The 14544-nt window shown below is 40.1% G+C and overlaps 2 protein-coding genes and 1 long non-coding RNA gene across 3 annotated transcripts in view; all 3 read right to left on the bottom strand.

Moving 5' to 3' along the window:
• LOC110062433 (uncharacterized) overlaps positions 1-9115 on the bottom strand; it is a 30128-nt gene extending 21013 nt beyond the window's left edge. The window contains exons 1-3 of the mRNA XM_089296122.1: positions 9101-9115; positions 8839-8953; positions 8304-8368 (exon numbers count right to left, since the gene is read on the bottom strand). Of these exons, the coding sequence (XP_089152248.1) occupies positions 8304-8368; positions 8839-8953; positions 9101-9115 (195 nt within the window). The remainder of the gene's footprint in view (positions 1-8303; positions 8369-8838; positions 8954-9100) is intronic.
• LOC149107678 (uncharacterized) lies at positions 1270-2194 on the bottom strand. The gene is made up of 2 exons (XR_016208957.1): positions 1721-2194; positions 1270-1644 (listed from the first exon to the last, which is right to left on the bottom strand). It is a non-coding gene; the product is annotated as an uncharacterized LOC149107678 (long non-coding RNA).
• A 1133-nt stretch (positions 9116-10248) lies between the features above and the next one.
• The window catches only part of LOC149107677 (uncharacterized), a 5609-nt gene continuing 1313 nt past the window's right edge, over positions 10249-14544 (bottom strand). Inside the window, exons 1-3 of the mRNA XM_089295370.1 lie at positions 13626-14544; positions 13027-13091; positions 10249-12043 (exon numbers count right to left, since the gene is read on the bottom strand). The exon at positions 13626-14544 is cut by the window's right edge and continues 1313 nt beyond it. Of these exons, the coding sequence (XP_089151496.1) occupies positions 11756-12043; positions 13027-13091; positions 13626-13692 (420 nt within the window). The 5' untranslated portion in view covers positions 13693-14544 and the 3' untranslated portion in view covers positions 10249-11755. The remainder of the gene's footprint in view (positions 12044-13026; positions 13092-13625) is intronic.

Here is a 14544-nt window from a genome sequence, read left to right as displayed (position 1 = left end):
ACATAAAGCAGAAGTTTGCTTTTGTTTACACAAGGTTAACGTCCGATGTACATTGCCTACTGTCAACCTATTATTGGTCGAATACTATGAATCTGTGACCATCTTTCTGCGCTTATGAACATCACTGCATCTAAGTCTAAAACGGCTGAGTCATTTGCTTTAAGCTTCGCCAAAATATTGCGTTTGATCCATTGCTGACCATTGCTGATAAGCGTGTCGGCGCAGCACAATCTTACAGCCGTTATTTGTTCGTCACGCAATGCTGTCACGGAATATGCTGCACAGTTTGATCTATTTTGTATAGAGTACTCTCAGGATAAGTGAAACAATTTAATCATTGTTCACCTGTTTGTTCATATATATAATAATAAGTGTATATTTATAAAATCGTGTTCTATAGTGTACGTGGCGTCGGTCCAAATCACGTTTGTTGTACGTTCTGACGTTTCAGACAACAGCTGATAAAGCTAGTGCCTGTACTCACTAGAATTTTAAGAAAATCGCCATAAACAAATTATAGATCAATGAAGCAAGAACTAACTGAAATAAAAATAACAGACTAAATTTAATTAGTAATTTCGTGAGTAAATAGCCCTGGCCATGCCATTTTATTTGGCGTATTTTGTTTGCTTCGTGGCGAGGCATTGGTATGTAACAGAAAATAGCGGACTGTGTTCAATACAGTCCAAAATTATCGTCAGCAAAATATTGTAAATAAAACACCTATTGACCGGTTACCTCCGCGGCCACCATTTGGTCATTCCGATAAGGGTTTCATTATTGTCTCTACCCCTATTAAGCGGCCACCCAAAATTTAAGAACTTTGTTTTGGAAAGGGCGATGGCAGATAAGAGTCTAAAATTGAAGGTGCATGACGAGTGATAATTCAAACACACGTCTATCATGATTATTTTGAATTGACTCCATGTTCACCAAGAAATTTATAGCCCGACAGTGAAAAATTAAATATTCAAGGTACACCAACCTCTATTTAAGCGGCTAGCCCTATTAAGAGGCCCTGCACCTAAGAAACGACCGATGATTTCCGGCTAAAAAATAAAATCGGCCTATTTTTATCTCCCAAGTAGAGGTTACCGAATACTATTTAAAAATGAATTTCTTTTGTTTCAGTTCCGCTTTAAACCAAAAATATCGAGCCGCAAAGTTTTTCCGTCTGAAAGCAGCAAAATCAGGCCGAAAATAAGCCCCCGCAAAAAACTGTTTAGAAATTACTATCGCAACGCAAAATAATGAGAAAACTACACAGTGTTGAAGAAAAAGGCCTTTTAATGCAATATCATTCGATAAACATCAAAAAACTGCCGAAGCGATTAACAAATAAAGTTTCAAATATTGCATACTAAATTAGATGGAGCGTTGGAGCTGATTTTAAAATAATTATTTCTCAAAAGTTCAACGCTTTTGAAAGCAATCACAGGGATGAATTAGACATTGGAGGGATACAAATCACGTTTCTGGAAAAACATTTTTCGGCCAAAGTATATTGACCTTGTACAAAGCGTTCAAAGTTACCGTTTTTACCGTTATCCTGCTACTTCGGCGAAACACTTCTCTTTTGCCAATACGGCCATGGATAGCGTGTTAAACGCCACTTTAAACCTTGCTAGGCATTCAAAGACCGTCCTAAGTAGAAGGAAGTAGAACTAAAAGAGAAAGGAAGATGAAAAATACACAGAAAAAGAAAATAACTCGAAATTACCATCTGCTAACGAAAGTTGAATCTGGAAAATGTCGTCGCGTGACAGCGGCCATTGACGTCATTTGTATCAATAGCGGTGGAATCCAAACGAATGCACAAATAGGAAAACAATTTTTCCCGGCCAGAAAACGTTTAGTGGAACAATGTTATGTTATTTTTCACAAATGATGGTCACTCAAAAAGAAAAACTTCCCCAACCGCCACACCGTTTTGGCCGCAGCGTGATCTGAGTTATGGGTCACGACTTGATCTCTAGCCGCTGACCGCCCGAAGGACATTGCAGACTCGTTTTCCCACGCTCTTGCGACCTTTACGTGACAAATGACGTCATTGGCCGCTGTCACGCGACGACATTTTCCAGATTCAACTTTCGTTAGCAGATGGTAATTTCGAGTTATTTTCTTTTTCTGCGTATTTTTCATCTTCCTTTCTCTTTCAATTCTACATCCTTCTACTCAGGATAGTCTCTGAATGCCTAGCAAGGTTTACAGTGGCGTTTACCACGCTATCCACGGCCGTATTGGCAAAAGAGAAGCGTTTCGCCGAAGTAGCAGGATAACGGTAAACACGGTAACTTTGAACGCTTTGTACAAGGTCAATATACTTTGGCCGAAAAATGTTTTTCCAGAAACGTGATTTGTATCCCTCCAATGTCTCATTCATCACTGTGATTGCTTTCAAAAGCGTTGAACTTTTGAGAAATAATTATTTTAAAATCAGCTCCAACGCTCCATCTAATTTAGTATGCAATATTTGAAACTTTATTTGTTAATCGCTTCGGCAGTTTTTTGATGTTTATCGAATGATATTGCATTAAAAGGCCTTTTTCTTCAACACTGTGTAGTTTTCTCATTATTTTGCGTTGCGATAGTAATTTCTAAACAGTTTTTTGCGGGGGCTTATTTTCGGCCTGATTTTGCTGCTTTCAGGCGGAAAAACTTTGCGGCTCGATATTTTTGGTTTAAAGCGGAACTGAAACAAAAGAAATTCATTTTTAAATAGTATTCGGTAACCTCTACTTGGGAGATAAAAATAGGCCGATTTTATTTTTTAGCCGGAAATCATCGGTCGTTTCTTAGGTGCAGGGCCTCTTAAGCGGTCACCACCCATTTCCCCGAGGGTAGCCCACTGTATTACATGTAAACCAAAAATAATTGCATAGCGCGAAAAGACCTATTGTAGGTATGAGTTGAGCGTTACAGTATTACGCAGGGCATGTAGGTAGCGGTGGTCGAGTAAAAGATAACAACAGGGGCAATGGTAAACTATTCATTCTTTTCATTTCTTAATTCAATCTCTTCCTACTCAACACGATTGTGTGCTCCCAGTGATTCCAAGCCTTACGGAGCCTTACGTATTAGATAGAAATTGTCCTACCCCTACCCCCTAAAATGGGATGACAGCATTGCGTGACGAACAAGGAACCGCTGCAAGCAAGGATTCAAGCCATCAAACTATGATGATCAAACGTAATACTTTGGTGTAGTGCAAAGCAAGCAACTATCTACAAATGACTTAGCTGTTTTTTACTTAGATGCAGTGGTGATCATATGCGTCGAAAGAAGGTCACAGATTCATGGTATTCGACCGTTAAATAAGTTGACAGTTGGCGATGTACATCGGACGTTATGTAAACAAAAGCAAACTTCTGCTTTACGTGCGACGAATGGTGAGAGAAACACGTCAAATCGGCTTTGGACCTGCCTTTTACAGCAAATGAGGTTAGAACATTTCGAAATTATCAGCTCTGTGTCTATTACAACTTATTATAGGTCAAGTCGTGTGGCACATGCTAAAATATACGTCTAACCCGTAAATTGAAATTTGACGACGGATGGTCAAATATTTGCATTTTTGACGTACTTTGAAAAGCTCTCGTGTCGCTCACAATCATTTGCCCAAAGAAATTTTTACAGGAATCTGTAGACCATCCTTCTGCGATTCAACCGCCAGAAGCTTGATCCATTTGAAGGTTTCGCACATGGTGAAAATTAATTATATTCACGAAGTACTTTTAAGTGAATGAAATACATGTCTTCGAAATTTAATTATTTTGCACCCAAAAAGACAACGCAACATTCCCTAAAATCAGCCCAGTACACATTTAAACATTGTGCAAAAGTATTTGAGTGTTTTAAAGACGGAAGAATAATGTGGTTTTGCATGCGAGGCTCTCAAACTTGTGTAAAAAAATGGTGCGTTAAATGACGATTTTAACGGAATTTGGTAATTTGCATATTTCTTTGAAATAAAAGGATATTTTGCCAAAAAAACTATCCAGTAGTTTTTGTCATGCCCTAGCCTACCTACTATGAAAATATGAGCCAAATGGAGTTTTCGACCCCTGCCGAGTTATTTTTCCATTTTTATGGACAGGGACACTTAAACCTTTCACACTTCCAGAGCCCATGCTGTGCTGAGCAAGCTGGACACTTCCGTCTGGGACCGAATACCTTCTTCGTACCATCCTGGTTTCCAATCAGGCCAGGTTCAGCTTTGGTTGTGAATGAGTTTATCTTTGGTATAGACCTTCCACCTCTCTCGTTAACTCTTTTCTTCTCCCTTAAGGAACTCAGGAAGAGATCTTCTCCAAACCCATTATTCACAAGCTTTGCTCTGTCCTTGACAAACTTCAAAAAAAATCACTGAACTTCGGTCGTCGTCCAGATTCAATAATTCTGTCAGCACATTCTGCCCACTTTCCTCTCACAAAGTAGGGTAGCTTCCTGCTCAGCTCCATCAGGGTGTTGGTGTGGTTCAGGTCACTGAGGAATTCGGGTCCCATTCCCCTGAGGGTCCTTTCTGCTATCTCGAGATGTCTTGCGAATTCTAACAGAGTTGACCCAGTGCTGACCTTTAATGGTGGTAAATGTTCCAATTTCTTTAAATGAGCCTTTGCAATAACATGAGGCAGACCAAAGTTTTCCTCCAAGGTTTTCTTTGCAGACTCGTAACCCTCTGAAACTGGCAAGTTGACACAACTTTCAATGGCATCTCTGGCCTTGCCCGTGCAATGTTGGATAAGAAACTGCAGGTTTCTAGAATTGTCAGCATCATCTTCCAAACAAGTTTCAAACTTCCGCATGAATGATTCATAGTTAACTGGGTTTCCATCAAAGTGCATATTTTCTATCTTGGGGATGTTCATGACTTGGTACAAGGTGTTAACTATCTTTTCCTCAGTATCCAAATTAGCTGGCATTTGCACTTGCTCTGACCTTTCCTGTCGCTGAGTGCTCTAGGTTGGGGGTGTTAGTTCACATACCCTTTCAATTTCAGATAAGGTGATAATATTTTCTTGTGGAGGTGCTACTGGTTGCTCACTCACTTTTGAAATTGGTAATTTCAACATAGATTCAGAGGAAGCTGGCTCTGGACTGGTATCTTGTTTTGGAGACTTCATTTCTAATTTCACATCTGTCTGCCCTACAACATTTTCTTCATGGTCTATTAGCTCCAAAGCTGGTGGTCTTTTTTTCCCTTTTGGGAATTGAGCTGGTTCCCTTAACCCTTCCGGCCCCGATTTCTTGATTAAGCACACTAAATCTTACACAGGCTCTTTCGGCATCCATTTCGGCCTCCATTAATTCTCGTGCATGATTAAGTTCAGTTAATTTGCGCTCAAGTTCTTGTTTTCTTTTCAAATGCTCCACATTAAGTTTAGCTAAAGCCATCTGCCCTCATCGAGCCTCAATGCTACCACTACCACTAACATGACTAGATTTCAGTGCAGTATTCACGGTTCCGACGCTCTTCCTTCCAGGTTCGATCTCGAGTTGCCTCACAGACCTTAGGCTAAATATGGACTCTGACCCAGACAAGCAGCGGAGTCGTTTTATCGCGCAATCCAATTCCATTTTCCTCGCTAATTCCTCGTCGTACATGACCTGAGCTCTCCGTTTTTCAGGTTCTGACTCCACTATTTCCATAAAACACTCGTGAGCATTCACAAATTTTCTCCATATCTCGTCATAAGATGCAAGTTTTGCAGCCAAATCCACCGACGACAAGTTCCTTTCCTCTTCGGTTGATAAAGGCCACATTTCACCTCTCAGCTTCTTCAACGCTCCAATTAATCCAGCCTTTGATCGCTTTAACTGCTCGGCCTTTTCAGCACGATCCTCTTCTTCATTTCTCCTTCTTGAATACATTTTCAATCGAGCTCCTTTTTCCGCCTCAGGAAATGAATGGGTAGCCATGTTTACACAAATATTTCGGCTGATGAAACGAAGCGCTGATTTCGAAAACTGTCAGTACCGTAGTACAAACAAACGCCGAAAACCCACAGCTCACAATGGGCTCAAGCTCAAAAGGCACACATTGACCGCACGACCTCGGTCGATGAACAAAGTCACAACAACTTGAAAAAAACTCTTAGCTTCCATCAAAGGCATACGTGTGTGAATGTATACGTGTGAGGTTTTCTGAAAATTACAAAAAGGTATTAAGTTCGAAATGTTTCTTTGAATAGCAAGGGCGAAATGTTAACTTACCGAACTGTTTGCTTCGAGCTAAACGAACGGCACAATAACAACTTTCTGACAAACTCCTGCGATTCAAAACACTTGCTTACTTGAATACATGGCGACTAAAGTCCAATGGTCACGTCACGTGACCGACAAAAATCTCCCAAGGGGAGTCGGGAGTGACAACTTGCACGAACACCTGAAAGTGAAACAACAATTGCAAACGGGTTTCGTTATTTGTACTTAATTGCGACACGTAAAAGAAATGATAAGATTTAGAACTCAAGACTAAGCTCAAAATGAAAAACGACTTACCTTTAAAACTAAAAGCAGGGGGAAACTAGAGACCACTCTTACAACCGAAATGACTGACCGTACGACACAAGACCACGTGACTAATTCTCGCAGACAAATAAATAAATAAATAATTCCGGTCATGACATAGTGTGGCTACACACTTCGTGTAAGCCACACAAAAATGAGTAGTTTTAGGTCCCGTTTACATGGATCCGGACAAATATTTGCACGGACGAATTTTGTTCCTGGACCGGCTGTTAACATGGATCCGTGCAAATTCTGTTAGAGATTGCAGTGGTGTTTACACGGATCCGTGCAAATTTTAGACCAGTTGCGGCATTTGGATGGCTTTTTTACGTCTCTGTTGTGATTGGTTATCGCTAATGTTCTATGCGAATCATGTTGCAGCTGATGCAGTACGCGGCAGATCAAACATGGCGGCATACAAAAACTTTACGTAGTCTGATGAAGAAACTAATTTGTTGCTACATGTGGTTATAGACTACAAAGCAGGAAAAGCAGGGAAAGGAGTTGATTGGGAAACGGTCAGGAGCAAGTGTGAAGACGTAATCAAAATGTTTATGGAAAAGTACCCTGATAACGACAAGGAGAAATTTTCCCGAAGTACCACTCGTCGCCTCATATATGTAATCTGCTTTTGTTTGTTTCTTCTGTATTAAGTTTAACAAAATGTAACAAACCAGTGACAAAATGTAACAACCCAGGGACAAAGTGTAACAAACCAGAGACAAAATGTAACAAACCAGGGACAAAATGTATGAAACCAGAGACAAATGTAACAAACCAGAGACAACATATAACAAACCAGAGACAACATGTAACAAACCAGAGACAAAATGTAACAAACCAGAGACAAAATGTAACAAACCAGGGACAAGATGTAACAAAATGTTTCATTTTTGCTAAGCAGCCAGACAAAACATAAATAGATTCCAGGCCTTAACCGCGCTATCTGAGAAAAAACGTTGCACGGTTCAGGTGTTTACACGAGTCCGTACGAAATTTGGAACCGTGCCGGTCAAAAAGTTGACCTGCTTCTTTCAGGTCCGAAATTTGCACACTTAGACGTTCAAAAATTCGTCCAGTTCCGCCGTCCATTGTAAACGCATGGTGGAACCGTGCAAGTTTTTGTCCGTGCAAACATTTGTCCGGACCCGTGTAAACGGGGCCTTAGTTTGAAGAAAAATAAATTTCGGCCAAGCTATCTGACCTGCTACCGATCGATGCAGCCACTGCGTTCACGATTCTTAAACGCCTTGAATACGAGTTCTTGAAAACATTTTTGGTCCAAGGGCGACAGCAGTCATTTTGAAAATTCTCCATCCTTTCAAAAATCCTGGACTTGGAGTGATGTCTTTCGAATAAATGAAAACTTCCCTCAGCAACTGTCCGCCATGTTTACTTGCCGAGATGGCAAAGATTGCGAGTTTGGTAACCAAGCTCTAGCGGGGTGAATAAAGCGTCATACGATGAGCTTTTCGACCAATCAGAATGTCCAATTCTTATATGCACCTCTGGAAATTATACTAAAAGCTAGTATATTGCTTGGCACCGCGTGCGCTAACTTCGCCTGCAATTTACTTTCTTGGATGTCGGTTCCCCCTCTTTTCTTTTCATAGATACAATACATAACAAAGACTAGAAGTTTTCTGAGACCTAAGAACAAAATGGGTTCTTCCTGAAATGTGAAAGATAAAAGACGGAAAAGAAAAGCAGTATTTCTTATAGTTATTCTTTTTGGGTAAACTTTAACAAAAAAGCCAGTAGTGGCTTACAGATATCAATTTTAAAAGCAGTACCTCTGAAGTGCTCGAGGTTCGTGCAAGTGGTTTTTCTGTAGAGGATTGTGGAGAAATCGTTTTTTCTGCATCATTGGATATAAGCAATGCATTAGTAGACTATACATTTCTCAGCAAAACATTGAAAAAATTTTATATTGTAATGATTACAATTTTTTAGTGCCCGTTACATTTCCTCAGCTCCATGGTTACCTTGAAACCACCTTCCAGCCTGTTGATACAGGAAGGACTCCCACAGTCAAAGGGGTGGATGGTCTTCTTTTTAAGGGTGATAAAATTTTGGATTTTGGTATAATATAGCGTACAGGAATGAACGCTAATATTTTTTACTCATAACGGTATCTTTTAGGAATGCAAGTTCTACTGTTTTGCCTCTTGTCGGTCACTTATGATACCTTTTAAAAACGTCTCTAGTATATGAAAGCATTCTAAGACAGAGTCATAGCAATCAATTACTGGTCAGTCTGTTTAAAATGGCTTTGTTAGGGGGCAAATACAGCTAGATTCAATTAAAAATTATAAAGTGTAATACAACCTGATTCCTTTAATTCTACACCAGAAGACTCAAAAGCCGCGCCAAAGTCCGAGGATCTCTCCCCCGTCTCTTTTCTGAAAACAAAATCAGGTATTTGTGACGGATTCAAAACATCCTATGCCAGTGTGATTAACTTCTGGCTGGATGTAAAAAAAAAAGGAAAGTGAAGGAGCGAATCCCTCTGCTTCATGACAATTATTAAAAATATGTTTGTGGCTAGTGTTGGTTTATTTCAGTCTGTACCTGTGACCACACAGTCTACCCTTCCACTCACCATTTTGCTCCTCGGCTGCTACTTTTATTCGATTTTTCCGCGTCAACAAATAATTTCACTCATCAGCGAAAGTGACGTTATTTTCGCTCGCTGCGTTTTTTTTCTGTGTGTTTTGTCATCTGCTGTAAAACAGATCAAGAACCACCCAACTTTAAGAATACCTACCACTTGTCAACACTGGTTTCTTGCTAAACCTGTTAATTTTATTTCATTTCTTTTCCCTCGGCAAACCGGAAGCAAAATCTAAAACCTTATGATTACATAGCTGTTTTATTTACATATTCTTAATATGACCACAAGTTCCCTTCATACAAGAAGTTTTAGGCGTATTATCGTTTCTGTTTTTAGATACAGATAAACTAAAAATAGCTTTGCGGGCCCGAAAAGTCTCCGGGGCTTTCGAAAAACAGGCCCCTGATTACAGCAAGTTAGCCTGACATGAGCCCGCGATCCAATCGAAAATCAGCAGTTGGTCAGCGGTCAACTTCGATAAAACACGTGACCTCGATGAGCTCTAAACTTCCGCCTGTGGTATGGACAAGCGATACTGGTCAGTGGATACCTTGATTTGACAGGTGTCGATTGACCATAACATGGATATCCAATATCAAAGAGAGTGTCTCTGTTAACCTATTAGCTGGAGTGCCGCCATCTTACGCGACTCCGCCGCCGTCGTCGTGCGTACGCGCCCACGAGCAATACCGCTAGCCATGATAACCATGAGAAAATCAATTCATGGGTTTCCTTTCCTCTCCTATATGAGTACGGGGCTCCACTTAAACCTTTTCTCTTTCAAAATTTAAGCAATCAGTAAAAAGTGATGTTGATTGTTAAAGATTATTAGTTATATGATTAGTAATATGTATTCACATTATTTTAGACCGCAGTTGTTTCATTTCTCTAATGTTTTGATTAATTATTCTTTAGTTAAATTCTGTCACATTTCCAAGCCTTATTACTATATTTTCTTTTAAAGCTTATATAATATGTATATAACGGTATTGTGTTATTAGTTGTCACAGCTATTAATTGTGTGCTTCTCCTATATTAATATTTTATACTCGTATATAAATGTTATCACCTCAGACTTCCCTAACGGCGGTTTTTTATTTCCTTTCTTTTTTTTTTTCTCTTCCTTTCCTTTTTTTTATGTGTGCATTTGTGCTATCTTGCGGACCTTCAATTTATTTTCATTTAACAGTGATGCCAACTGGCTGCCTGGCTATGCAAGCCCCTATCGTCATTCCAGGCAGCCAGTACTCTAAATTTATCATTGATATTTTTGCTCATTTAGAATTATAGTGTGAAAGACTACAAATAAAGATTGTTGTTGCTGTCGTTGTTGTTGTTGTTGTTGTTGTTGTTGTTGTTGTTGTTGTTGTTGTTGCAAGCTTGCCGACTAGCTGACCAAAACATTTGTTTCAGTCTATACAAGTTTTGTTTCGGACAGAGTTGGCATCTCTCTAGTGCCTTTTCCGGGGGGCAACGAACTTTCAATGTGGACTAAAACCTATTTCAAGCGTCGTGCTACTGCCGTGCCGAGCTAAATTTAAGAATTAAATTCCAGTTAAGCACGGCAGTAGCAAGACGTTTGAAACCAATCAGTTCTGCAGGCTGAATTAAGTTCGGCACGACCACTGAGCATGGCAGTAACGCGACTTGGCTTTAAACGGCGTGCTCTTACCGTACCGAACTGAATTCAAAGCCTGTTGCATCAGCTGCCGTTACTTTCTAGCGTTTAAATGGTCTTCAGCAAAGCAAACTTCCTCCGATCTTAGGTGCGACTGAATAAAATCACTGCCGTTCTTTTGTCCTGACCCTGACACTGCCGGGACAAATTTATTTGAGCTCGGCACGGCAGTAGCACGACGTTTGGACTAGGCCCAAGTGTCTTCCCGATTGTTATCCAGGGTGCTTACCATTTGGCAAAAGAATCCGGAAATTTGGGTTGAAAGTCAAATGGAACAGTAATTTTCCGGAAAATCCGTTCAGAAATTGTAGACTACCTCCAGAGGTAGTCCTCTTTCTCCGTTCGGAACGGAACGGCGGAAATTTCCCTACCATTTGGTAAATTTTCCAGTTTCCAGTCTCTCACCAGCCGAAAACAATTACGAGAAATCGAATTGCAAATGGTAAGCGCCATCTCGTTCTGTTGGTTTGCTGATTTTGGAAAAACCCTTACCATTATACAATGGTCATCCCAACCGGTTTATTCTGATAAATGGTAAGCATCCCCAATCGCGCAATTGTTATAATTTCATAAGAGCTTCAATCCGTAATTAGGGCGCGTAGCAATGACGACAGCGACACCGAGGACCACGCCTTCAGTATAAAAAGTTGGTATATACTTTACCGAATTAAGCAATTATCCAGATCTAGTAACTATACCTATCGGTCTAACAACCTGCTCAGGATAAATATGCAATGAAATCGTTTAATTCCAAAAGGAAATCCAATATATTACCAGTCGCGGTTCACGTTCTCCAAAGTACCCAGAATTTGGTCATTTCACGTTGTTGCTTTGCAAGGGACGCCTAAGAAATGTACAAAGATTTTTAATGCACGTGCATACCCACCGTTCTGTTCATTAAACCTTTTGATTGGCGACGCTCTCGTTCGCGTTACCGTCGTAGTTTGAATAAGTTACGCCTGCGATATGGAAACTTTCTGCGACGGAACCGAACATTCAAATTTTCTTTTATTGTGTAAGAAATACCCTTTCGTTGAACTTTTTTCGGAAATATTGTTTAAAAGTTTACATTGTTGTGAAATCAAGGAAAGGTCGCAATACCGGCCTATCGATCCAGCAACATGGTCGATGGGATTTACACAAAATATGTCACTTATAGTGAAACAGAAGAGTATAAGGACGTAAACCTGCCTTGATATAGAAGAAGCTGGCGCCAAGAGCCTCGGGATCACTTTTCTGAGCTGAAAAGGGAAGAAAACAATAGTTAAAAACGGTGGTTGAAGTAAGCAAGTAAGTAATTTATTTAACGTCAATAACACTGAGCCAGGGTGCTTGACAATAATAACTGCTAATAAAATCTATGAAGTGAAGAGTAACTTGAAGTTGGGTTAATTAAATAAGATTTAAGGAGTATACTGTACCAAAATGTGTGCAAAAAATACTGTTTCATTAAAGAAAACACCCTGGATGCTCTCCTACCCCCTCTCCCCCTCCTGCCCTTTTCAGCAGCATGTCTACATCCACCACTATACTGAAGAGAATTTAATAAAGAGGGGAAGTTTATTTCAAGTTCTAATGGTGAATAACGAGAAGATAAATGAGACGAAAAAAAGGAACAGCACAGCTCATCTTCAGCAATTGCCTAAACTCATCTATTAATAGGCCATAATTCTAACTTGTCCCTGGGGCTTGAGGGAATAAAACAAAAACAATAATAATTATGCATCCTTCAGTGACCTCGATGTGATTTGTTTTATTTTATTCACTAGGCCTCGGAGCTAAGTTAGAATTTTAATATATCGAAAATGGCCCATTGGCATGGAAAGGGTCTGTCTGTCACACCCTATTTAAGGACTTTTGTCGCCATTGCTACTGCGCATCCTAACTGTGCACGTAATTCATGTCGTAACATCACGCCACGTTACACACCAAGCAAGCGCTAAGGAAGTAATATGAGCAAGTATAGGGCTTGGCAACGGGTGCGCAAACTTAGCCTGCAATTTACTCTCTTGAATGTCGGTTCCCCCTCTTTTCCTTTCATAGATACAATACATAACAATGACTAGAAGTTTTGTCGAGACCTAAGAACAAAATGGGTTCTTCCTGAAATGTGAAAGTTAAAAGACGGAAAAGAAAAGCAGTAGTTCTTATAGTTATTCTTTTGGGGCAAACTTTGATTTATTGAGAAGTAGTGACTTACAGATATCAATTTTAAAACCAGTACCTCAAAAATTCTCGAGAATTGAGTAGGTCGTTCTTCTGTAGAGGATTCTGGAGAAATAGTTTCTTCTGCATCATTAAATATAAGCAATGCATTAGTAGACTAAACATTTCTCAGCAAAACATTAAAAGAAATTTTTATTGCAATGATTACAAATTTAGTGACCGTTACATTTTCTCAGCTCCATAATTGGCTTGAAAACCACCTTCCAGCTTGTTGATGCAGGAGGGACTCCCACAGTCAAAGGGGTGGATGGTCTTCTTTTTAAGGGTGATAACATTTGGATTTTGCTATAATTATAGTGTACAGGAATGAACGCTAATATTTTTACTTAAAGGGTATCTTTTAGGAATGCGAGTTCTACTGTATTGTCGGTTGTCGATCACTTATGATATGTTTTAAAAACGTCTCTAGTTTTTTTTATATATTTAAGGTAAACGGCCGGGCCCCCTTGCGGGGAGTGCAATGCCCGCCGTCTCTAGTATATGAAAGCATTCTATGACAGAGTCATAGCAATCAATTACTAGTCATTCTATTTTAAATGGCTTTTTTAGGGGGCAAATACAGCTAGATTCAATTAAAATTATAAAATGTAATACAACCTGATTCCTTTGATTCTACACCAGAAGACTCAGAAGCCGCGCCAAAGTCCGAGGATCTCTCCCCCATTTCTTTTCTGAAAACAAACTCAGATATTTGTGACGGATTCAAAGCATCCTATGCCAGTGTAATTAACTTCTTGACTGGATGTAAAAACAAGAGAAAATGAAGGAGCGGATCTTGAGATCTTAACTGGCTTCCTCTCTGTCAACTGCAACCTCGTTCCCAGGGCTTTTCACTTTGGAATTGGGAGGCAATTTCAAAGGTAAAAGCCCTGGGAACGAGGTTGATGTCAACTGATATAGCCTGCCGAACAGGCGGATTAGCGGCGCAGAGAGCGAAACGCGATTCACGAACGCGGAGCGCGAACACAAGCGCTAATGTGGTCGCTGTCCGAGCTCGTGTATCGCGTTTAGCGCTCATTCCCGCTAATCCGCCTGTTCGGCAGGCTACCACTGATATGGAGTTCAAAGGAGAATATAACATTCGCGTCACTAACACTAGCTATTACAAAAATACCAAATACCGTTTAGTTCGCTCCCTGCTTCCCCTGCGAGCATGATTGACAACTCTAGTTCCCACTGTCCACAATTAGTTATTCACTTATTGCAATATTTTCATTTTTTCCTCCAATTCCTTTTGGAACTTTACCAGTTCGTAATTACCAAGGCCATGCATGATTTTGTTGCTAGTACATTCAAACCTAATCACCTTTGATTGGTATCCGGCTCATATGACGTTCGAATGCTGTATCGGAATCGAGATATAAACCAACGATCGCTTTAAAAATACCAGCAGACATTTCGCCCGGGGGGGGGGGACTCCCATATAAAAAGCGTCGGGGTGTTCGTCGCACCTTCGAGGGTTTAAAAAATAGGTTTTGGTGCATGTTAGGGTGTTCAGCCTCATAAGGACCACATG

Source organism: Orbicella faveolata, unplaced genomic scaffold (assembly GCF_042242905.1).
Source record: "Orbicella faveolata isolate gen_17 unplaced genomic scaffold, um_ofav_v1 contig_26, whole genome shotgun sequence".
NCBI lineage: Eukaryota > Metazoa > Cnidaria > Anthozoa > Scleractinia > Merulinidae > Orbicella > Orbicella faveolata.
The sequence above is the reverse complement of the archived record's forward strand: the minus strand, read 5'-3'. Positions and strand labels throughout refer to the sequence as shown.